Source organism: Durio zibethinus, chromosome 6 (genome assembly GCF_047325235.1).
Source record: "Durio zibethinus cultivar Kanyao isolate XHJ-2024 chromosome 6, ASM4732523v1, whole genome shotgun sequence".
In the NCBI taxonomy this organism is placed as follows: Eukaryota; Viridiplantae; Streptophyta; class Magnoliopsida; order Malvales; family Malvaceae; genus Durio; species Durio zibethinus.
In genome coordinates, this window is record NC_143167.1 from 8,572,363 (window position 1) to 8,595,877 (window position 23,515).

The following is a 23,515-nucleotide window of genomic DNA, read 5'->3' on the forward strand; positions in this document are numbered from 1 at the left end:
CTATAGATATGTAGCTTTCGCCTAAACTATTTTTTAACGTTTTCTAAAAAAAAAAAAAAGAAGACTCTTTTTACGTCTGATAATACTATTGCATTGCAAGATTTGATTTGAGAACAAACAAGCTTCTTGATCTCATAAGTTGCTGGTAGTTTATAATATGATCCATTTTTTATTAGATAAAAAATTAAATTATTGATAAATAAAATTAATTTTTGATTTAATTTTATTTATATTTTAAATAAAAATAATTATAATATAACAAATAATTATAACTATTTAAAACTAAATAGTTTATTATTCATAAAAATTATAATTATATAAAATGTTATAACTATTTAAATAAAAATTTATATCTATTCATTCATTATAAATAAATGTTCAGAATAATCATTTTCATTACTTCTGATTTGAAAATTTTTAAAGTTTTACTCTATTCTAAAAGTTTAATTATTTTTTAAAAAATATTCTTCACATTTTAAAACCAAAATTTTTTTCTATTATTTTTATTCTCTTTTTTTTTTTTTTTTTTTTCTATCATATCCATGACGAATACAACTGCCAACACCGTCATTCAGTCTCTTCCAGAGGAGATGTTGTCAGAGATTCTTAGGCATGCGGCCTCCAATTCGCTTTATGATTTCGTCAATCTCAAGCTAAGTTGTAAGGCTTTTTTTGGAGCATCAAACTATAATTATATTTTTGAGAATATTTCAATGGAGCAACACCTCACCTTAGGAGGGTATAAAAGCCAGCGAGTTTTCTTTAATCTATGCAAAGATGCCGGTAATCCAGAAGCATTATATTGGGAAGGAATGCGCCACTGTTTCAGTCTATGGCAAACTGATTCAGGGTTGCGTTACTTGAAGAAAGCAGTCGAAAAAGGTCATGTCGAAGCCATATATTCTTATGGCATTATCTTGATTTGTTTGGGGGGTGAGCTACGAAAACAAGGGCTTCAAGTTTTGTCTTCTCTCAATCTCACTGCTTCTAGCAAAAGAAGTTTCAAGATTGCTAGCTGCCGTTCCAAAACACAGAAGTTGCTGAGCCTTATGTGGGTCTTTTTCTCTTTGCCTGGGCCCCGAGAATATTCTTTCAACGAAGCAAAAGTAGTCGGCCTCAATTTTGAGCACGACATTCCGCCAAGAGAACACGATCCGTGGCTAATAAGAACCAACATAGAAATAGTTGAAAACCTCCCTTGTTGTGACTCCTGCTTTTGGGATCGTGAAGCAACTTTATTTTGTACTATGCTCGAGGAAATAAAATATCCTGAAGGTGCTTAGTCGGCCTACTGCATGTAATAGCTAATTCTTCTATATCTATTCTCTTACATCTTTTATTAAAATAATATATAACTGGATTCATAAGTGCTTTTTTTTTTTTTATTTGAGTCGGTGAGACTTTGAATTTTAATCTGAACTAAGAAATCAGTTTTCTACCAGCAAACTACGCGAATTCAGAAGTTTTGATTAAGTATAGTTGCTATTAATGATTAAAGATGACTGGAGTCTTTTTGGTTTAGCAAACAAAGTAATTAAATATTTACGAGAAAGCTTAGTATAACAGTTTCTGATGAATAAGATGTCAGGTCGGTAGGGTAGCATGTTCCTGACTTGCAAGAAGAAACTGAAGCGATTGTTCAATTCTGCTCTCCCCCAACAATGCGTTATATTCCTCTCTCAAGCTGTTATATTTTTCGCTTAGGTTATTGAAACCTTCCTTTTTCTCATCTGGGACATCCTTCTTCTTCTTCTCCAGGCGAAGCTTCACAGCTTCGATTTGTCTCTTGAGCTCTTGGATCTTTAGCATTTTCTACTCATGCTGTTTCTGCAGTGTTTCCAACTCTGATGGTGCTTTGGCTAAAGCTTTAAGAGTTTAGTGTTTCAGATTTCTGATAATGTAATTAATAATACTGTTACTAGTTTCACTTTAGATAAAGAATCAGATATTACAGGGACACCACCGCTGTCTAAAAATAGAGGAAGAGGTTGCAGGTGTTGGGATTTGAACTTAAATGCCACCTTTTAAGACTGGTTTCATGAATCTTCTGAACTAAACCATAGATTCATGAATCGGATGTTACTTTTGATTTGAGAAAATGCATGATATTGGGGAAACAGAACTGAGGGGAAGTATTTGAACTTCAACAAAGTCAAAAGAAAAAGTATTTGAACTCTTGACAACAAAGCATTTAAAAAAAAAATGAGAGCTCATCGTTCAGTTATCTGACTTTCTTTCTAGCTCACTAGTTTGTAAATGCCTCAAATATCTAGGGCAACTGTACAAAGAAAATGTTCTCTTCACGGAATTTCGGTCTATACTGGTACCATAATATCAGATTTGGGGGGGGGGGGGGGGGGGGGGGGGGGATGTTCGAATTAGAGATTGATAGAAAAGCAAGGATATGGGCTCGTGTAAGTAGGAAACAGAAAATATCTATTCTAGTTCTATCATCAGCCATGGGTTCGAATCTAAGAGAAATTCTAGAGAATGTTTGCTACCCTGAAATTTTCTTGTCTTTCCTGACCGATAAGGGAAAAAAAAATTGGGTCAAAAGAAAATGAAAATTTGGAGTTTTATCAACAATTTTCTTGTGTAGGCGGGAATCCGGTATTTTCTGAATCCTTGTGTAAGGAATTACAAAAGAAATTCTTTGAAAAAGCTATTGATTTGAGTCATTTTAATTAATTGATAAATTGAACAAGTTCGGAATTTGTGGTGTCATATCTGTCTGTAGAGGGAAAAATGAAAACTAATTGCAAAGTAATAAGAATTTGGTACCTGTTGGAGGATTGTAGAAGCTGCTACTGCTGCCTTCCATGATGTTTACAGATTGCTGAAGAAAAAACGTTGTCAGGTCTTTCCTATGTGTCATAACGGTTGGACCGTTAGGCGAAAAAAATGTAAAATCGAGAAAAATAAAGAAAATTGTTATCAATATTTTTTAGATGTAATTGATCATTCAAAAAAAAATATTTTTTTAATAAAATAGTAAAACGAGTTCAAAATTTATTAAAAAGATAATTTTAGTCTACAAAAATCGAATTAGATTCAGATGTCGGTTAAATGTAAAGAAGGATTAACACTCTTACAACGTTTATAAACATTGATATCAATTGATCATGCATTATCTTTAGTGTTTGATAAAATAATTTTGGTTTGAAATTTAATAATAATTCCCTTCACTTTTTAAAGAAGAAAATCAATTTTATTAAAAGATTTTGTTTAGGAATTTGTGAAAATATTTAAGTTAAAGAATTAATTTAAAATTTTTCAATATCTATGCAGAATTTTAAAGATAACTCTTTTTGCCAAAGATTCACTACGAGGTTTCTTGAAAAGGAAATTAACATTTTTTACAGATGATAATTGTTAGTATCTCTCCGACATCTAGGCAATGTATTAAAAATTATTTTATTCGAAATGTTATTTTAGTTTTATTTCAAAATCCATATTTTCAAGTAAAATTTTTCATAATGAATTTTATACGGAAAAACGATGGTATTACAATTAACAAAGAATCCACAATAATAATCAAAAGACATAAATATGTGAAAATGAATTCAAGAAACAATTTAAAGATAAACATATGCAAATAGATGTTATGTTTGAAGATGAAATACAATTTTGTGATTGGATATTTAAATATAAAGGACCATCCAGACTTTCCAACATTTAAACAAAGTTTAAATGTAATTATTTATATTTAATATCTCATTTTTAGTGATATTTCTTTACTCTTTCATTTAATCTTATTATTACTTAGGGTTAAAGAATCGTAAGAAAACTTAACAAAATAAACTTTCCTATGTACCTCATCATTTAGACGGTATTTAGGAACATACTACTTTATATGAGATTTTTATATGAATCTTTAGAGTTTTGCGATGGTTTGGGTATGGGCAGAGGTCATGGTTTTTAGCGTCTTATTTAAGGTTATAAGGTTTCAATGTTTTAGGGTTGTGAGGTTTCAAGGTTTTAGGATTTCAAGGTTTTAGAGTTTTAGGATTTCAAGATTTTAGAATTTTGAGATTTTGAGTTTGAAGGTTTTAGGTTTTAAGGCTTTGAGATTTTAGGCTTTTATGGTTTTAGGGTTTGAAGGTTTTGGGTTTTATGGTTTTGAGATTTTAGAGTTTCAATATTTTAAGGTTTTGAGCTTTTGAAATTTTGAGGTTTTGGGATTTCATTTATTTATTATTATTATTTTATTTTTAAGACAAGAGTTTTGAGTTTTATGGTTTTGAGATTTTAGGGTTTCAATATTTTAAGGTTTCGAGCTTTTGGAATTTCGAGGTTTTGGGATTTCATTTATTTATTATTATTATTTTATTTTTAAGACAAGAATTATTAAAAACTTAAATTTCTCTAATCATTTACAGCATTTAGGTGAACTTTCGAAATAATTTCGATTTTTGTAACATTTTATTTATTTATTTTTGTTATTATTATTACCTTTTTTATAAAGAAAGTATGGTAACTATTGAAAACTTGAATATTCTCAATTATCCTTGTCATCTAGGCGAACTTTCAAAGTAAATATAGTTTTTATATTCCCTTTATCATTTTCCTCTTTTGTTATTTTTGAAACAAGTGAGAAATGTGAAATCTTATTCTTTATTATTATTATTATTATATTATTATTTTATTTCTCTATTTATTTTCACCATTCCCATTTTTTAAAAAAATAAAATGAAAGAAATTTTAATATTATTTTTATTTCCATATTTATTTATTTTTTTAATTTAGCTTTTCATTTTTTTATTTTTATTATTTTTTATTTGGAGAATATTTTAAAGAATGACAACCCAATCTTTGTCTAAATTTATTTTTATTTATAATAATAATAATAATAATAATAATAATAATAATAATAATAATAATAATAAATCCAAAACATTTTATTTTTCCTAAGAATTTTTAATGTATTTTATTTCTCTATAAAAAATTCTCACACAAAAATATAATAAAATGCAAAAAATAAGAAACAAAATAATAGAAATATAAAAAAATTTGAGCAAGAAAATGAGAGAAATAAAAAGAATAAAAAATACCAAAAATGCCTCTAGTCAAAGCAGTCAATGGTTCAACAACTGGTTTAGCATTTTTCAATGGGTTTGGAATGGTCTAACCAGTTCAACGCGATTATTGGCGGTCTAATGTGGTCTGGAGCGATTCACAATCATTCAAATTGGTTCAAGCCAGTTTTGCTAATTTAGCCAAAAAAGAACATATCAGCAGGTGGATTGTGCATATCTTGGGTTGGGGTATATCAACGCATAAATCTTCACCCTTGAAATGATGTCGTTTTAGTTTTTTTCTTTTTCGCTATAAAAATATGATTTTTTTTTCAATTCATTTCCTTCCTTTCAAAAAAAAAATAATTTAAAACTCTTAAAAATTTTTCCAAAGCTTATGCCGTAGCCCAGATTCTGGCTTCCATGCCACCGTGCCAGCTATCATCAATGGTTGCCTGCTGCCAATGCCGATCACCCAAAAAAAAAAAAACAAAAACCACCGAAATGCTCATCTTAACCCCTTTCTTATTGATCCAAACTCTTTTTCACCAAAAAAATCTCAAGTAACCTAGATTTGACTTTCAAGGTTTTGGTCAAACATTTTTTTTTTCGTTTTTGGAAGTGTGGTTCTTTGTGTTGGGTCCTTGTTCTAAGAATCGTGATTTTTTATTTTGTTTTATTTTTGTGATTTTTGGAATGAAGAATGAAATGGATTTTTGTTTGGTTTTTGTTTAGGGTGCTATTAACGGATGGTTGGAAGTTGAGGTTTGGGGTTGGAATTTTGGTTTGCAATGGGGCCTTGGTGGGGGTCGCAGGTGATAGTGCATGTTGGTTTTTGGTGGTGGGTTTCAGGCAACAAGTTATGTCTTGGTTGCATGAAGGGTTGGGTTCTAATTTTTCGATCAAGACTGGTAAAAGACGATAGCTAAAGTTGTGGGTGGTGATCTCAATGTAAGCAAGAGACAACTATGGCGATGATGGTGGTAATGGGTGTTATTTTGATGGTGGACACTAGGGATGGGTGGTGTTTTCAACTAGGATGATAATGGAGATGATAGTTTTTCTTTGGCCGAATGATGCCCAATTTTTTTTTTGTTGAGCCTTTTTTTTTTACTATGAATTCTTTTAGGATTTTATTAAGAATTCCTAAAAGTTTTTCACTATTTTACTAGTAAATTCAATTTTTTTTGAAAAAGAAAATTGAGGTTTTTGGCTTGATATTACAACAATAGCCACTACAATTATTGGTTGATGGGTTTAGATGAATCCTTGCGATGGTGCTATGGTGCTATAGGTGAAAATTGAAGAGGTAAAACAGATTAGCTGAAAAATGGTGTTGGTAATTTAGGGGAAAGAAAAAGCAATTTGGAGAGATAGGAAAGTGAAGGGAGGTTGTTGTCATGACAGTCGACCCTTTGATCTCTTTTTTTTTAAAATTTTAAATATGTATTTGGTTTTGGGCTCGTAAAAACAAATACGAATTTTTATTAACTTTTGGACCATTTTAGTCCTATACTAAGAACTCAACCTAATGTTAAATTGGGCTTCAAAATTGAAATTGGACCTAAAATTGAATTTTGGACTTGAAAAATCTAACATAAATTTTTATCGGACCCTTAAGCCCAACTAACGTAAAATTGAATTGACTGGCCCAAGCAAAATGATCTCGAATTCTTAATGTACAAACAATTCAAACCCAATCAAATCAAAATGCTCGAATCATTTGAACATAATATGTTCAAGTCAAAATCATAAATTGAACACAATCAAACTATTCCGAACAAAATTAAATGTCTACACTATGTAGCTTCTCTTCACTCCCCATCATATGTAAATGCCTTCATTTGATTTTTTTCTCCATGACTGATCATTTTTCTATTTCAACTCCCAAAGAAGAGAAAGGTGAGGATAAAAGAAGAAAACTCATGGAAAGGGAACCTAACTATTCAAATTCTTGGAATTTCCTAGTGCAGTTTGTTATGATCTTTTGTATGTCAATTTCTATGTCTTCTACCGTCACATTGACATGTGAGAATTGCACTTCTCCCTTTGAAGAAAAATCTTCCACTTTTTGTCAGATTTTGTATCTATTTTGAATCTGTTATCTTTCTTTTGAGAATAGTTTCTTTTTTTTTAACAATTTGTTTGTTCATCAGTTTTATGAAAAATCTACAATATTTTCAGAGTCAAAGAATCAAAGCTCCATTTCGAATGAACTGAGAACTGAGAACAGAGAACTAATTAAGAGGAATTACCTCTTACAGTTAAAGTTTACTAATTGCAAGGAAAATTATGTGGTGGTGCAAATCAAACCTGTAAAAGAAATGCGTTCATGTACATAAGCAGATTTGAATAACCAGAAAGAGTAAGCAGATATCATAACCTAGTGGGGTACTCAACTATGTTTATATCCCGCGGGCAGAGATCTCGTTATTCGGTACTTTATGGCGATCGGGAAATGTTTTTATTTAACCAAGTTTTGTTAAATCAATACCAGCATCAACAGTAACAGCATGCTTTTTGAGAAATTTTTTGTTTCCAGAAATGCAATCTATGTCAGTGATTTTTTACTATTCCTGCTAGACAGTGAATCTACTGACATAACCTTTTGGACAGGCTCAAACTCAAAAAGGCTACAACTCCTTCAAGCCGCCATTGGAGTTCTTGTTTAAGGTTGACGCCAAACAAGTGATGAATAAAAGAAGAAATAAATAAACAACCATATGTACGTACCACTTTGAGAGTTGGAAGTATCAGAATCACCTCAAAAACTAATGTATGGAAAGGAAGGACTTGAAAAAGAAAATTAGAGAAACAACAACAAAGGAAAATAGAAATTAAGAAAATATTAGCAAAAATCACATTGTTTTAAGAGCTAGATCAGTACTAATTCCGCTGACGTATGTCGCCAAAGTGTCAACATGCGGGCCCAAAATTAGACAAATCACTAATATATGATCACCTTGGTGGCCTCCATTTGAGAATAAAGTTTCTAAAGGTTTATTTGCATGAACTAGTGGCGGGATTATTTTCAGAGAGACTGAAAAATAAAGATGATATTGAGATTAGGTGAGATTGGATATTGTAGTGCAGTAGAGATAAGATTAAAATTAACGGTGAAAACATATATTTAAATGCAACTGTAATAATAGTGTCGAGACTTTTCATTTCTACAGAGGGCAGTCGCCTGCACTAGGATCTAGTTGTTCACTGGACCCATGTAATCCTGGCAACTACACTGCAAGATAACACTCAAATACACCCTACGTCGCAGTTAACCCAAAAAAGGGGCTGGATTCCTCGCCTCCGGTGGTGCAATGAACTCCTAACGGGTCCTAAATATATAAAAGTTTATTGTATGATAATGTTGAACATATTTTTGTTTAACACAACTTGGGATTAAGCACTTAATTGTCCTGGTCTTTAAAACAACCCCATACCCTTCTAAGAACTGTAAGAACTGATTAAAACTAATGCAAGAAAAACTAACCTTTACAGAATCGAAGCCATAGATTCTGCTACAGAGATTTGCTGAGCTCCTGATGTGAACGTCTATCTCGTCCTCGCGCATCCCTCTCTCTAGTACTATACAAAGGAATCAGAATATTGTGTGTGTGTATGTTTGTGTGTTGCTCTGCAACAGACACGAACATGTTTCAAAACTGATTAAGCTGAAGAAATCATGTAAACAAGGAGCATCTTTATCCGAGTGTGTCTTTTCTTCAACTTGGACAAGCTTTTGGGCTAACACAGGACAATCGTGGTGCATGTCAATGGCAATTTGGCATGGGGCACTCAATGCCAATGGGCTTTTCTTTTTCTGCATTGCCTTATTGCTATATATGGGAGGTTTTTTGGAAGTTCTTGAGCCTTACAAATGAAATTATGTCTGAACAGATGGAAATTATGGGGTCAGTTTACTTCCTGGAAAAGGCCGGTGGGGGCATGGGTTGGATGCCAAGTTTCCCATCTCTACTAGTCATGATTAAAATCAGCAGATGGTGTTTGTCGTAAATGACTGATTGACTGGCATTAGGCTGGTATGTCATGGATGGCTTCTGGCTTCAGCTTGAATTCATTCCTTTCATGATGTCCAACTTCAATTCTTTCTTTTATCCTTGTGTTGTTTTCTGATGTTCAAGTATTAATAGATACTAATAAATCAGCCATGCACAGGATTTTCCATTTTCATGTATGGGCCCAAACTTAAGTTACAGAATTTAATACTTTTCACAATAAAATTAATGTATTTTAGTATGTAATGTTTAAAGATGAAAATTTATTATATCATATGTAAATTGATTATAGTTTTTTTAAATTTTCAAGTAGATTTACTTAAGCACCGTTTGGAGCCATGGCACGACAATTAGGCCAATTTTTTTCCAATGGATAAAATAGAAAAGATCATTTATCTAATTGTTAGGGTATATAATGATTAAAAGGGTATAGTGGTTTTTTCCCCTCTCAAAGCCTTCAATGGATAACCAGGGGCATCTTTGTTATATGTGCTAACCTGACATGATCAGTGTAACCTCAGCTCGGTCCTATCCTAATAATCCCCCTTAACTTATAAATATGAGGACTTAGGCATCATGAATTACTTATAAATATGAGGACTTAGGCATCATGAAACCAGGTTCATTCCATTTCTCTCTTTCTCTCCTTCTTACTTTTTCACTACCTTTTCAACCTGACTTTTATTGACTTGTATGTCAGAGTGCAAATGCAGGGAACACTCCTTTGCTTCTAATCATTCTTTCCTTCTGCATTTATAGGAACACCTTTAGTTTAGAGCTCAACACCAACATTTAGCATGCTAGGTAGAGGAAAACATTTTCATATTAGCCGAGCACAAGACAATACTACAAAGAAAAAGAACCCAAGAGGAAGGAGAGGTAGTTACCCCAGCTGGAACAGAAACTCACCTAAGCCAGCACTCTATTCGCCCAACTCAACCACAACTGGGACCAACCATGGAGCAATTCTAAGTCTCGATCGAACAAATACAAGCTTTCAAGCAAATGCTACAAACTATAACCCCACCATAAGTCTTTAACGTGCCAGACTTAGTCATACCAGATCGGGAAGTTATTGTCAGGCAACCAAGCTATGAAGAGGGGGAAGGTTCCTCGGCCTTTAGAGAAAAAGAACACACAAACCCAACACATCACCACCCTAGCCACAATGTCACACATGCCACAACCCAAAAATCCAGACAAACAGACCATGAACTTCAATCGAATAAAGATTTGGAAGCTTAGATACAAGTTATGAAGAAAAAGCTGAAAACAAAAGTAGTGGTATTAGAGGATGAGCTCAAATTCTTGAAGACCTCACCTTTTACTGAAGAGATTGACAAAGTCACCCAAAGGATTTAAAAGACCAACCTTAGAGACATATAACGATACTTCTAACTTCTTTAATCATTTGAAATTTTATAGAACTAACAGATGATGCAGAGGGTAGACGAGGCTCTACTGTGCAAAGGTCTGGCCATTACGTTGAAAGGTGCAGCTCAGTTTTGGTATAGCAGTTTGGAGCCAAGGTCGATCACTACATTCAAAAAGCTCAGCCACTCATTCCTGTCCCGATTTGTGAGTAGCCAAAAAGCTAACAAAATGGCCCTGAGTTTAATGTCAATTCACCAAGGGCAAAATGAAACCCTGAAGAGCTATGTCATGCATTTTAACATGGAAGCTTACAAGTTAAAGACTTGAAATAGATGGCTGCTATTGTCATACTGACTAGTGGACTTAATGATAAGGAGTACCATTTAAAGATGATATTGTCACTAGAACTGCCAAAGACTCTTGCCGATGTCCTGCTAATAACAAAGAAAAATATTAATGCTAAAGCTATAATGAAAACAAACCAAGGTGAAAGAGGTTCATTCCCTCTCCTTGGTTTTAAAAAAGTAAGAAATTCTATAATTTTCCCCTAAGAGGGAGACAACATAAGGCTAGAAGCTTAAGCGGAGAAAGAAGCTACATTATACTGAATACCTCTTGTAAGAGGATTTTGATGCAAATCAAAAGAAATCTCAACCTCAGATGGCCTAAACCACTGAGACAGAACACAAGGTGAGACTCGACAAAAAATGTGTCTTTCACAGGGACATCGACCATAATACCAAAGACTATGTTAACTTAAAAAATGAAATTGAAGCTTTAATAAGATGAAATAAGTTGAAAAGATTTGTGGGATAAAAAATACAAGACTAATTTAGAAGGAACTGCAGACATAACTATAAAACACCCATACGAGGTAAAGAGGAAAGAATGGATGCCCAAAGAGAAGAGCTAAATTAAGAAGAAGGCTAAACTAACAATAGTAGGCCAATTACTGGGGTGATTAACGTGATCATAGAGGGTAGCTCCACTTTGGCAAAAAGGAAGTTTAACCTAGGCATGGTAATGGCAATAGGCACCTCGATTAAGAAAAAAAAGACTAAAGAGATGAATCGATCTTATTTAGCTTGCAAAATTTGAAAGGAATCCAACACCCATACTATGATGCTATAGTGATCACAACCTTGTTGTATAACTACATGGTTAAAAGAATTTTATTTGATAACGAGTTCGATTGATGTTATGTACTACAATTGTTTCAAAAAAATAAAGATTTATGAAGATCAGTTAAAGTCGATCATCACCACATTAGTGGGGTTTGAAAATGAATAAGTACCTGTAAGAGGAACTATCAAGCTCTTAATTTCCTTAGGAACTGAACCAAAGACAATCACTTCAGTTGTAGAATTCATAGTGGTGGATATCCCATATGCCTATAACATGATATTAGGCCAACCTAGCCAATCATTTATGCACCTTATAGGCTCAACTCCCTATTTGAAAGTAAAATTCGCAACACCTATAGGGGTTGGAAAAGTTTGGGGGAGACTAGTCCACGACATTGCAATGTTATGTCACAAAAATGAAGGGTAAGACTAAAAAACAGATGGTAGCTTGATTGATACCAAGATTAAAGCCAAAGAGAAACCAATATAAAAAAATGACAAAGTAAAAAACTACTGATAAAAGCATAAAATGTAAGGTCAACCTAGGAGAAGTGCGCTCTTAAGCCACTTTGAGCTCCTAAGCTCTGAAAAACTTTAATTTTGTTCTATTTCTTGAATTTTTTTGAGGCAACAGTAGAAATGACCAAGCTCTTAAGTTAGGGTGAAAAACTTGATATTACTTGGATCGAGCTAACACGTCAGCCAAAACATAGCATTAAATGAAGAATATACTTCACTTCTACTAATATGTTCAACAAGTTAATCAATATACTAATCATCACGTGGGGATCTATTTTTGCAGGAAATGATCTCGACCTAATGAAACAAAAAGAGATAATCAATCATATACATAAATTGACCTAAGACGACTAAGGATCTCATGACAATTCCATTTTGGAACAACACTCCTAAAAAATACATGCAAATCAGAGCCAAGTTTTAATATAGAGACTAACTAATTCAATTCATAAAAGATAATATCAACCTATTTTCTTAGACACTATCCAATATGTTCAGAATTGATATCAAAGTGATGGTCAACAAACTACATATTAATCTTGAGGTCAAATTAGTTTGACAAAAAAAAGAATTTTTACCCCCAAAAAATAACAGGCCATTGAGGAAGAGGTTGACAAATTATTATGAGCTGATTTTATCATAGAGGTCTCCTACCATAAGTGGATAACCAATGTGGTCATGGTTAAAAAGCACAGTAAAAAATGAAAAATGTGCATGGACTTTATTGACCAGAGTAAGGCTTATCCGAAAGATAATTTTTTCATCTCTAGCATAGATTGGTTAGTAGATGATAGTGCCAAGCATGGCCTTTTCAGCTTCATGGATGCTTATTCTAGTTATAATAAGATCAAAATGTTGAAAGAGGATGAGGATAAGATAACCTTTATTATTGAGAAAAAATTTTATGGCTATAAAGTCATGCTCTTTTGATTAAAAAACATAAAGGTGACCTACCAAAGATTGGTGAATAATTTAAAGACCAGATCAATCATAATATAGAGGTATATATAGATGATATAATAGTCAAGAGTAAGAATTTGATCGAGCATTTGAAAGACCTTAGAGAGACTTTTAATACTTTAGGAAAGTATAATATGAGACTTAGCTTGAGCAAATGTGCTTTTGGGGTTACATCGAGCAAGTTTCTCGACCACATGATTAACCAAATGAGGATAGAGGTGATCCTAGAAATGAAGGCACTAACTTTAGTAAAAGAGGTATAAAGGTTAACATACAGAATATTTGTGTTTAGCTTATTGTTGTTTAGATTGATAGAACGATGTTTATCATTTTTCAAAACTCTCAAGAATGTCTTTTACTTCAAATGGACTCTTCAATGCCAACAAGTTTTAGATGAATTCAAAGATTTCTTATCCTCTTTACCTGTCCTGTCTAAATCAAGGATTGATAAAACACTATACTTGTACTTGATCAACATATATCAAGCTATCAACTCAATCTTAGTTCGAGAAAAAAAATGAAAACAATGATCGATCTATTTTGTAAGTGAAGTATTGGTAGGGCCTGAAGTTAACTACGGCAGTATAGAGAAATTGGCTTATGCCATGATTACTTCGGCCAAGAAACTTAGGCTATACTTTTGGCCCACATGATCCATATCGTGACTAATCAGCCACTGAGGTAGGTCTTACAAAAGCTTAAAATGTCAGGAAGGCTAATCAAATGGGTAATAGAGCTTAGTGAATTTGATTTACACTTTTTACTCATATCAATATTAAAATCATAGGTGTTGGTAGACTTTGTAGTAGAACGCACTTCAATATAATTAAAAGGATAGCTTGAGAAAAAGAAAAACACTTCAAATAATGATTATTGAAAGCTCTATGTAGACGAATCCACTACAAGATAAGCTAGAGGAATCATCTTCATTCTGATCAGTTTAAAGGGCTATATTACCCATACACTTTGAGATTCAAGTTTAAGGCATCTAACAATGAAGTGAAATATAAGGCATTGATAGCCAACCTAAAATTGGCAATCGAGCTGAATGTTCAGCACATAACTGCTTATAATGACTCTTAACTAGTGGTCGTTTAGGTAAATGAGGAGTTTAAAGCTTAAAAAGATAGAATTTAAAAGTATATCAACAAAGTATTAGCCTTGGTAGCTAGCTTCAAGAAAGTTGAGGTGAAAAAGATACTAGTGTCAAAAAATTTAATAGTAGACTCCTTATCTAAGTTGGCTTTAGTAGCAGTAATGAGAAGTCTAAACCAAGTTTTGGTAGAAAAACTAATACCAAGGACAAGCTCGTGGGATAGGTCACAGAGAAAGAAACTTGGATGACATTAATTAAAGTATACTTGACCACAAGAATGTTACCCGATGAAAGAGTTCAGGCTAAAATACTGATGAGAGAGGCCTTTCGATACATAATGATAAAAAAAAAATTATACAAAAGATCCTTTAGCCTACCTTACTTGAGATGTGTTAATGAAAAAAAAGGTAAAGTATGTCATATAAGAAATCCACAAAGGAATATGTGAAAGTGACCTTGGACCTCGACCTTTGGCTTATAAAGTGCTGATGTAGGGATATTACTAGCCCACTATCCGAAGGGATACGATCAAACTTGTGAAGAAATGTGACAAATGTAAAAGATTTACTCACATGCAATATCTTTCATTAATTGAGCTCATTCTCATCATCAGTCTGTGACTATTCATGCAATAAGAAATGGATGTCCTTGGACCATTCACCCCGAGCATAGGTTAAAGGAGATTCATCTTAGTGGCAGTAGATTACTTTACAAAATGGTTAGAAGTCAAGGCCCTAGCAACCACCACGGAAGCATAAGTTGATAAGTTTGTGTGGAAAAACATAGTTTGCATATTCAAATTACCTTAGTCTATAATAACGGACAATGACAAAAAATTTTATAATATGAGGTTCAGATAATAGTGCTCAAATTTTTACATCGACTTTAGGTTCACGTCAGTTGCCCACCTTCAATTTAACGAGTAGGCTAAAGCTGCCTATAAAACAATATTAGAAGCTTTAAAAAAGAGGCAAGACGTAACAAAAGAGAAGTGGGTCGACAAACTATTGAAAGTTTTGTAGGCCTTGAGAATGACCATGAAGGTGTCCACTGGAGAAACCTTCTTTCACTTAGTATTTGGAACAAAGATTATAGTGCCAATTGAGATTGACCGACCAAGCTTAGGAGTGGAATTGATATAAAAAAAAAAGTGAAAAAAATGCTTAAGGCCTACCTCGACCTCACCAAAAAACAAAAAGACATAGCATTGACCTTGATTGTAGCCTACCAGCAAATGGTAGCGAATTATTATAATAAGAAGGTATGGCGTAAACATATCAAGAAAGATGACCTGATACTAAAAAATGTTGAAGCTTCAGAGGTAGATGATTGAGGTTGCAAATTGGTCCCGATGTGGAAAGGACCATGTATTGTTAAAAAGGTCATCCCCGATGCAACCTATAAATTATAAGATTTGAATGGCAACATCATCCCAAGGATATGAAATGCAAACAACTTAAAGATTTATTATCAGTAGCATGGTATAAACTGAGCTCACACTTGTATTATTTTATAAATGGCACTGCCATCCCAAGAATACGAAATACAAATCAAATTTAATACCTAAAGATCGATTCAAATTGAGCTCACACTTGATTATTTTGCATGCGAACATATAAATTAAATTATCTTTGGTAAGCTTGTCTTTAAGTGATTTAAAAAAATTCAACCTAGAAATTGTAATTATGTTCATTTGATCTAAGTAGTCCAAATTATTTACCTTTAGTTTAGTTAACTGATTTCAAACTTATGCAAATAAGAAAGAAATAATGGAACATCTGACTTAAAACTTAGAAAATTTTTCTTTCTATTTCATTATAACAAAATAAATAGGTTGGAGTATGGGAGGTCTTTACAAAAAACTAACCTCAAAGTAAAAAATTTACAATATCAAAAACAAAAAATTACAAAATTCATTCATCAGTAACAATGGTAGTGGGAAAAGTATTGTCATCAGCAGGAGAAAGAAAGATGACCTTAGCTTTGATGACCGTCACATCTTTCTCCTCTGTCCCCATGGTAGCTTTCAGCTTATCCTCATTTTCATTATTTTTTTCTTCTTCTTCATCATCTTTGGGTTGATTCTAGCAAAGCCTTAATTAATATTATTAATGTAAATATCAGAAAGGTCAAGGTTGAGAGGAGAACCTCATTCTTGGCTAGCTAGAAGGCATAAAAAACATTTTTCCTAGAGAATTCTACCTTTACCTGGAAATACTCTTTGAAGGCTTTATACTTTTTCATAGCCTTCATCTCTAGCTCCTCCTCTTTCTTGCCTCAAGCCTTTAGCTTAGACCTTAGGCTCATAATTTAGCTTGAACCTAATTTAGTTTTAGCTCAGCCTATTCATTTATCGATTTGGTTGGGGCCTTATGCACAGAGATAGTTTTTAGCTTCGCTGTCAGCTCATCTACTTTTGTTTTTACCTCAGCTTCCTTTTTGTGAGATGTGCTGAGGCTTAATTTGATGTTGCCTAATGCCTCTGAGCTTTTCTTATGCTTTTCAGTAAGGGTAGCCATATCTTTCCCAACCCTTAGTATATGCATCATGACAAGATAAGTGTGATGAAAGGCTTGGTTATTGTTCTTTACATGATAATGAGGGAATTTCTTTTAGACTACATAAAAAGACCTCAAACTTAGAAAAATAAAAATAAAAGTAGTAATGAGAAATTGAACTGAGGTCAGGAGATACTCACCAAGAGGAGGAACCATAACCTTACAAAACTTTCTAGCAACGTCGAGGTTAGAGATAGGGTCATCTATTGGAGTAAACTCTAACCCCATAAATATTCTCTTCAAGCTAGGCCTTAACATCCTAGCTTCGAGGTTTTCAAGAGCAGAGGACAAGATCTTCACTTATAGTCTTTTGGCTAGAAGGGGTGGTGTTGGTGCCGATGTAAAAGATAAGTACTGACCTACTCTAGCTTTTGACTTTTTACCTAGGAGTGTAGGGTATAGCTATATTAATCACTTTGTCCCCATTCACGTGGAGGGACCTTGAGCTAGATTTTTTTTCCTTTTAAGCCTCAGGGCATGTTGATATAGGGAGACATCAAAGTCTTCTTTGGCTTCAGCCATATCTGTAGAACTGAGTTAATAATTGTTAAAAAATTAACTTAAAACAAAATCCTAAGAGGTTACCTCAAACCTACCTTAATACTTTGTCCTATTTATTTCTTTTAGGGAGGTCAGCCCATGAGCATCGATAATGAGCTTCCTTTTATGTGTAAAATCTAAAATTTTATCCTAATTTAATATATCAGAGATGAAAAGGACCATCGATGCATCCATAAAGGAGCTAGATGTACTCTTTATTTCTCAAGCCTCAACCTCAGGTTCACCATCTTTATTAGCTTTTTGTTTATCAAGGCATAGGAAGAGTAGCTTCTAATTCTTTATTGAGCTTGGGCAATCGGTGATAATTTTTTTTGTTTGATCAAGCTATGATATAAAACCTCCTATTATCACTAGGATATTTTTGAAGAGAGAAGAACTCCCTAAATAAAGGAAGATAAGGAATAATATTTAATTGTTGACAAAGAATAATTAAAATGACTATGTAACAAATAAAATTTTGGGTGAGCTGAATGATAGTTAAATTGTAAGAATTAAAAATTAAAATAAATCAATGATGAAGTGAAAACCTTAGACCAACCACGAACGAATCCCAATATATCTAAAACCAATATGGCTCTAGTCTATTAGTAAGTTGGTTTAAAGAGTTTGGCGTTATTATACTATACCTCTCTTTGGGAAAAAAATGGTACTTAAAGCTCGAATGTGATGAGCCAAACATATGTTAAGACAATCTTCAAGATTTGCTTTGTCTTTTAGCTCCTTCATCACATCCTTGGAGATTACATCAAAGTCACACAGAGTATATATAGGGACCTCGGTAAGTTCATCATGCTTTATAAGATTATCCTTCTCGTCATCACTTTTTTTAGCCAAGGTGTTCCTTTTTTCTTATTCCTTTTTTAAACCTCCTTGTCAAAAAAATCTGACTCTTAGGTGAGAGATAAATCTTGAGAAAATGTAGTGGATAAAAGTAACTCAATCCAAAAAAAAAAATGAGGTAAAAACCCCTCATGAGAGGATAAGATATTAAGAAAAACTAATTGAGGGAGGAGAGCATAAATGGTAGGAGGTGGAAGAGATTAAACCCTAGAATGGGAAACAACCAAAGAGGAAGAAACGTTGCCCATAAGAGACAGATCAACTTAAGAGATAGAGAAAGTAAGTGGATTTTGAAGTTTGAAGTTGATATGAGCACATAGCTCTTTCGTGCTCAAAACTAGCTTGCCTTTTGCTCAAGCATTCTCTTCATTGTGCCGTTGCCCTTTCTCGGGCATTAGATTGAACCAATAAGCCATCCTTTCATAATTATGGCCCTCAATAATATGAAGGATCGGGTCATCATCTTGCTGCTCATATTGACCTTTCCTTGGCTCTACCTTATAATTCTTAGCCCCTCTAGAAGTCATATTAGAAGACATGATTAGAAATGTGTACCAAAGTGGGTGTAAAAAAAAATTTAAAGGCTAAAAAACCATTGAGATAAAAAATTTTAAGTTAGATTAAGAGAAAAGAAAATAAAATGTGGAAGGTAGAATCCCTACCAGCCTGTATATATAAATGCACTACAAACAAGATGAATAATATGATCCATGCCATGTGTTAGAGCATGGGTAGAAAGATGTCTTTTCATCTTCCTATTTTAAATCTTACTACTCAAACCACCTTTCTTTTCATTTAATACTGTGAGACTAGCATAACTAGAGGAACCTTAGATCAGATGGACTGAATCAAATAACTATTAGAGGTAAATTAAGAGATTGGTTCACCTTCAAAGTCTAAAATAGAGGCTCAAGTCCAAATTTTCAAAAGAAAATCAAGTTTCACCATGGCCAGACGAACTCCAGTAATAACCTCGAATCGCCTAGACAATTAATATCTTAGTAACCTTTAAATTTATTATGCATTCAATCCAAAACACATGCGCAAGATCAAATAATCTCTAGGTCGAACTATGGCTCAAAGCTAGTCATCATCTGAAATTGACCTTCCCCTAAAATGTTCAACCTTCGACATACCATGTAGTTAATTTGCCTTACATCATTAACATCGATAATAAATTTGATGATCTAATAATCAGACCGCTTGATAGAGGGACAGAGAGTTAGGGATATATAATGGTTAAAAGTGTATAGTGATCTTTTCCCCTTTTAAAGTCTTTAGTAGACAATTAGGAGCATCTTTATCATTTGTGTTAACTTGACATGGTTAGTGCCACCTCAACTTGGCTCTTTCTTAATTATCCTCTTATTGTCCCTCTCAGCTTACTTATAAATATAAAGACTTAAGTACCATGAAGCTAAGTTCATCATATTCCTCTATTTTTCTCTTTTATACTTTCTCACTTTCTTTCTGACATGATCCTTACTGATTTGCGCGTCATAGTACAAATGTAGGGAACACGCCCTACCTTTGCCTCTAACCATCCTTCCTTTCTGCATTTATAAGAACACCCTCAGGTTGGAGCTTGACACCAACACTAATAGTATCCTTGGTAAAAAAAAAAAGAGAGAAAGAAATGAAAAAAGAGAACAAAAAAAATAATGTTTCTTTCTTTCACTTTCTTTGTTTAATTGATAGGAGAGAAAAAAAAAGTATTGGATAAATTTTTATACATTTTTCTTTGCTCCAAATCTAATCATTTCAAACTTGAAAGAAAACATTTTTACTTAATAAATTAAATATTCTATTTATAATTTATCCTCAATCTCTTTCTTTCTCTTTATTTTTTATTTTTAGTATAAAATGTAGATATCTTATTTTGTCTGGGGATTTTTTCAAATTCATTAGGCTTTGAGTTTTAATTTTGATTGTGCAATTGGGCCTAAATTAGAAAGGTGAATTTTGGGCCCAAAGATTAAACCCTAAATTTTATTTGTACTTTAATTTTTTAGTTTAACTTTTTATTTAATTTTTGTTTTTTAGTAAAAAAAGTCAAAGTCAATTGGTAAAAAAATAAAAAAAGGTAAAATTAAAAAAGAAAAAACAATGGGATTTTGCATGAAAAATCTTAGATTCAATTCAACCCTTTGATTTTATCTCAGATTTTAACTTTAATGGTTGAATAATTTTGGAAAGACTTAGGGCACAATTTATTGAAAAAGAAAAATTACATAGAATAAAATTTGGAGAGAAATCTTAAATTTGGTTGAATTAATTTCTTCCAAATCGAAAGGAATTCAATCTTTATATAAGGATCTTGAATCAAGATCAAAGTTAGGGTTCATAGCAATTGACTTCAAAACCAAACAGAAGTCATTGAAATGAGAGAAAATTTAGGTAAAGTTTTGAATTAATAAGGAAGAAGCAATCAAGTAAAAATATTTACAAGAGCATCGAGTTTGAGGTTTTGGAATGAAGGTTAAGATTTATAGTAAGAAATATTAGTTTTTGATGGTAAAAACTAATATGTTTACATGATTATTAATTTATTTGCATGATTATTAATTAATTTATTTGTGTGATTGCATGATTATTATTATATATTTAATTGCATGTTTATTTGCATGATTTATATTATTATTATATAATTATATATTTAATTGCAAGTTTATTTGTATAATTTATATTATTATTTGCATGTTTTATATTGTTAATTGCATATTTAATTGCATGTCTATTTGCATGATTACTAATTTATCTGTGTGATTGTATGATTATTAATATATTTATTTGCATGGTTATTTATTTATTTATTTATCAGTATTGTATGATATATGTTATTGCATGTTTTTATATTTATTGCATGCATAATTTCATGATTATATTTAATTACATAATTATTAATATATTTGCACGATATTATATGTTTATATCATTATTATTATTGCATGATAATTAATATATTTGCATGACATTCTTGCATGAATATTTTAGCATAATCTAGGTATGATATTATTACATGATATTTGGTATGATTTATAATATATTTGCATGATAATTTTTGTATGGTATGATTTAATTTTTATTACATGATTGTATGATTGCTTGATATTCATGATGAAGTTTTGTCTCACCATGTGTTGTAAATAGATAAAAAGACTAGAATTGATTAATTTGTATGATGAAAACCATCTATGATAAAAGCTTAAATCAAATAACATATAATTAATTTGATACCAATTTTGGGCATAAAGGGGTGCTAATGCCTCTCATGCACGTAACTGACTCCTAAAGCTTAGTTTTATTGATGTAAACCATAACCTATTCTTTTAGAGATTCTTAGTTTGCACTTAGGACAACCTTAAAAATGATAGATTCACATAAATGATCAATCACATCTTGGTAAAAAAAGATTGGTGTTAACTCCATGATTTTTGTGTCTAATGGGTAAGTTCCCAACCTAAACGTTATGACACAAAATACAAAAGAAAAAAATCCTTCTTCTCATTTTGTTTCATCTATTCCCTCTATTCTTTTTCCTTTCTACCAAACATGTTAAATATTGTATAATAATATCATACCCTTTTAGCTGCTAGTTGAGAAATTTGATAGAGATGTATGATTAAGAGAATAGATTCAAAGCACTAAACATAACTATGTTCCTTTTTTCTTTTTTTTTTTTACAAACTTTTTCATTTCTTTCTCTTTGTTTCCCACTACCCATTGGGTTTTGACTTTCATTCAGAGACTAACTTCCAAACAATATTGATTTTGCCTAAGAAGTATTGCCAAATAACTAGGTTATTAGAGGACAAATTAAATGGTGAAAGCCTTTATACAATCCCATAGTTCTCTTTAGTGAGAATTGCAAAATCTTGTCCATGCATGAATATATGCCCCTTTTTCCTTCTCATACAAAAAAACTCCAAGTGAAATCAATAATTTGAAAAAAAATTTCTTACAAGGAAGAATTGTTGTTTTTATTTGAAAATTTTTCTTGCAAAAGAATAAAGATAAAACATAAGGTAGAATGATATCATTTAATCTAATTCTATTTATAATCTTATATTATCATATCTTATTCATAATTCTATACATAAAAAATGCCCTAAAGGGTTTAGTTGTTGACAAATATCTAGTATTATGTAATGACCCTTTTACCTTTTTGATATTATGTAATGACCATTTTACTTTTAACAAAAAAAAAAAATAATTGAAAATATAAATAATAAAAAATTTGTTAACAAGTGTCCAATATTAGGTAATGATTATTTTCCCTCTTTTATATCATATAAAGATTAAATTTTAGGCTAAATGTTCAATTAAGGATCTAACATTTGTGTGATTTTCAATTAAGGATCAAATAAGGCCTTTTGTTATTGCTGTGACTTACACACTTAAAAAAAAATATGACTCACATTCTACAATATAATGAACAGTAAAAATAGCCAAAAACTCTGCCTTTTCCATCTTCTATTCTCAAGTGAACTCTGCCTTCTCCAACTTTTTTCTAATCAACAAACAAACACTTAGAAATAAGCTTTTTCTTCCATCAATCTTATCGCCAATGACCACCGCCGGTCTTCGTCTTTCACCAATAGCATAACTTTTTTGTGATTGAAACCAGAATATTTGGTTTAACCCTTTTTTGTGTTTTTTTTTTCTCTAAATCCCCAAATCAAAACCTAATTACAACCCAAAAAATGAAGAACTCAAGAATCATAGAATCTCATTGCTACAATTTGATGCTATTTGGCATTCACTGTGCTGCCAATCAATTAGCACCTCATTCATTTTCTAACTCTATTTTAAAACCCATAAATTTCCAAAAAGAATCAAACCCAAAAAAAACCCCCTTGCTAAGAAATTCGCAAAAAGAATCAAACCCAAGAAAAATCCTTGCTAATAAATTCTAGAATCTTGCTGTTGTAGTTGTTTTAGTGTATTGGAACCCCTTTGTTAGATCAATTGTTCATTGGAGGCTAGTTGCTGATTATTGATCTTGTTGATGAATTTGCTTTGTTGATTACCTAATAAAAAAAAATTTCATTAGCCTAAAAAACTTATCAGAACAACTGATTTACTGTGCATTTTTTTACCCCTTTAAAGATTTAAAAACTTTACCCAATTTTCTTGCTTTTCAATGGCCTATGATTGTCAATTACTATTGTATGACTTCCCTTACTTGATTGTTTGAGGTTAATTGTTGTGTTTAATTTTGCTCCCTGCCTCTCCATTGATTATAATTGTTATTGTGCTTAGTTTTTATGTTTTTTTTTTCATTGGAGTTAATGGCTTTAATGGAAAATGTTAACGGAAAGTAGAGTTAGCGGTCCATGTTAGCCACAATGGTAACTTAGTCTTTATTTGAACAAATTTGAAAATGTTATATCATACATTAAATCAAATTAAAGCTGAGATTCTTAATTGGGCAATCACCTAAACCTTTAAT

General features: G+C 32.1%; 1 protein-coding gene and 1 long non-coding RNA gene across 2 annotated transcripts; one reads left to right on the forward strand and one right to left on the reverse strand.

The window, feature by feature from the left end:
- Positions 1–542: 542 nt before the first annotated feature.
- LOC111284302 (putative F-box protein At1g67623) lies at positions 543–1,335 on the forward strand. The gene has a single exon (XM_022873013.2). It carries the CDS (start codon positions 543–545, stop codon positions 1,281–1,283), a length of 741 nt encoding a protein of 246 aa, XP_022728748.2. The 3' UTR covers positions 1,284–1,335.
- Positions 1,336–1,455: 120 nt separating this feature from the next.
- On the reverse strand, positions 1,456–9,081 carry LOC149518406 (uncharacterized). Its single transcript, XR_016342795.1, has 3 exons — positions 8,506–9,081; positions 2,782–2,836; positions 1,456–1,865 (listed from the first exon to the last, which is right to left on the reverse strand). It is a non-coding gene; the product is annotated as an uncharacterized LOC149518406 (long non-coding RNA).
- Positions 9,082–23,515: the final 14,434 nt, after the last annotated feature.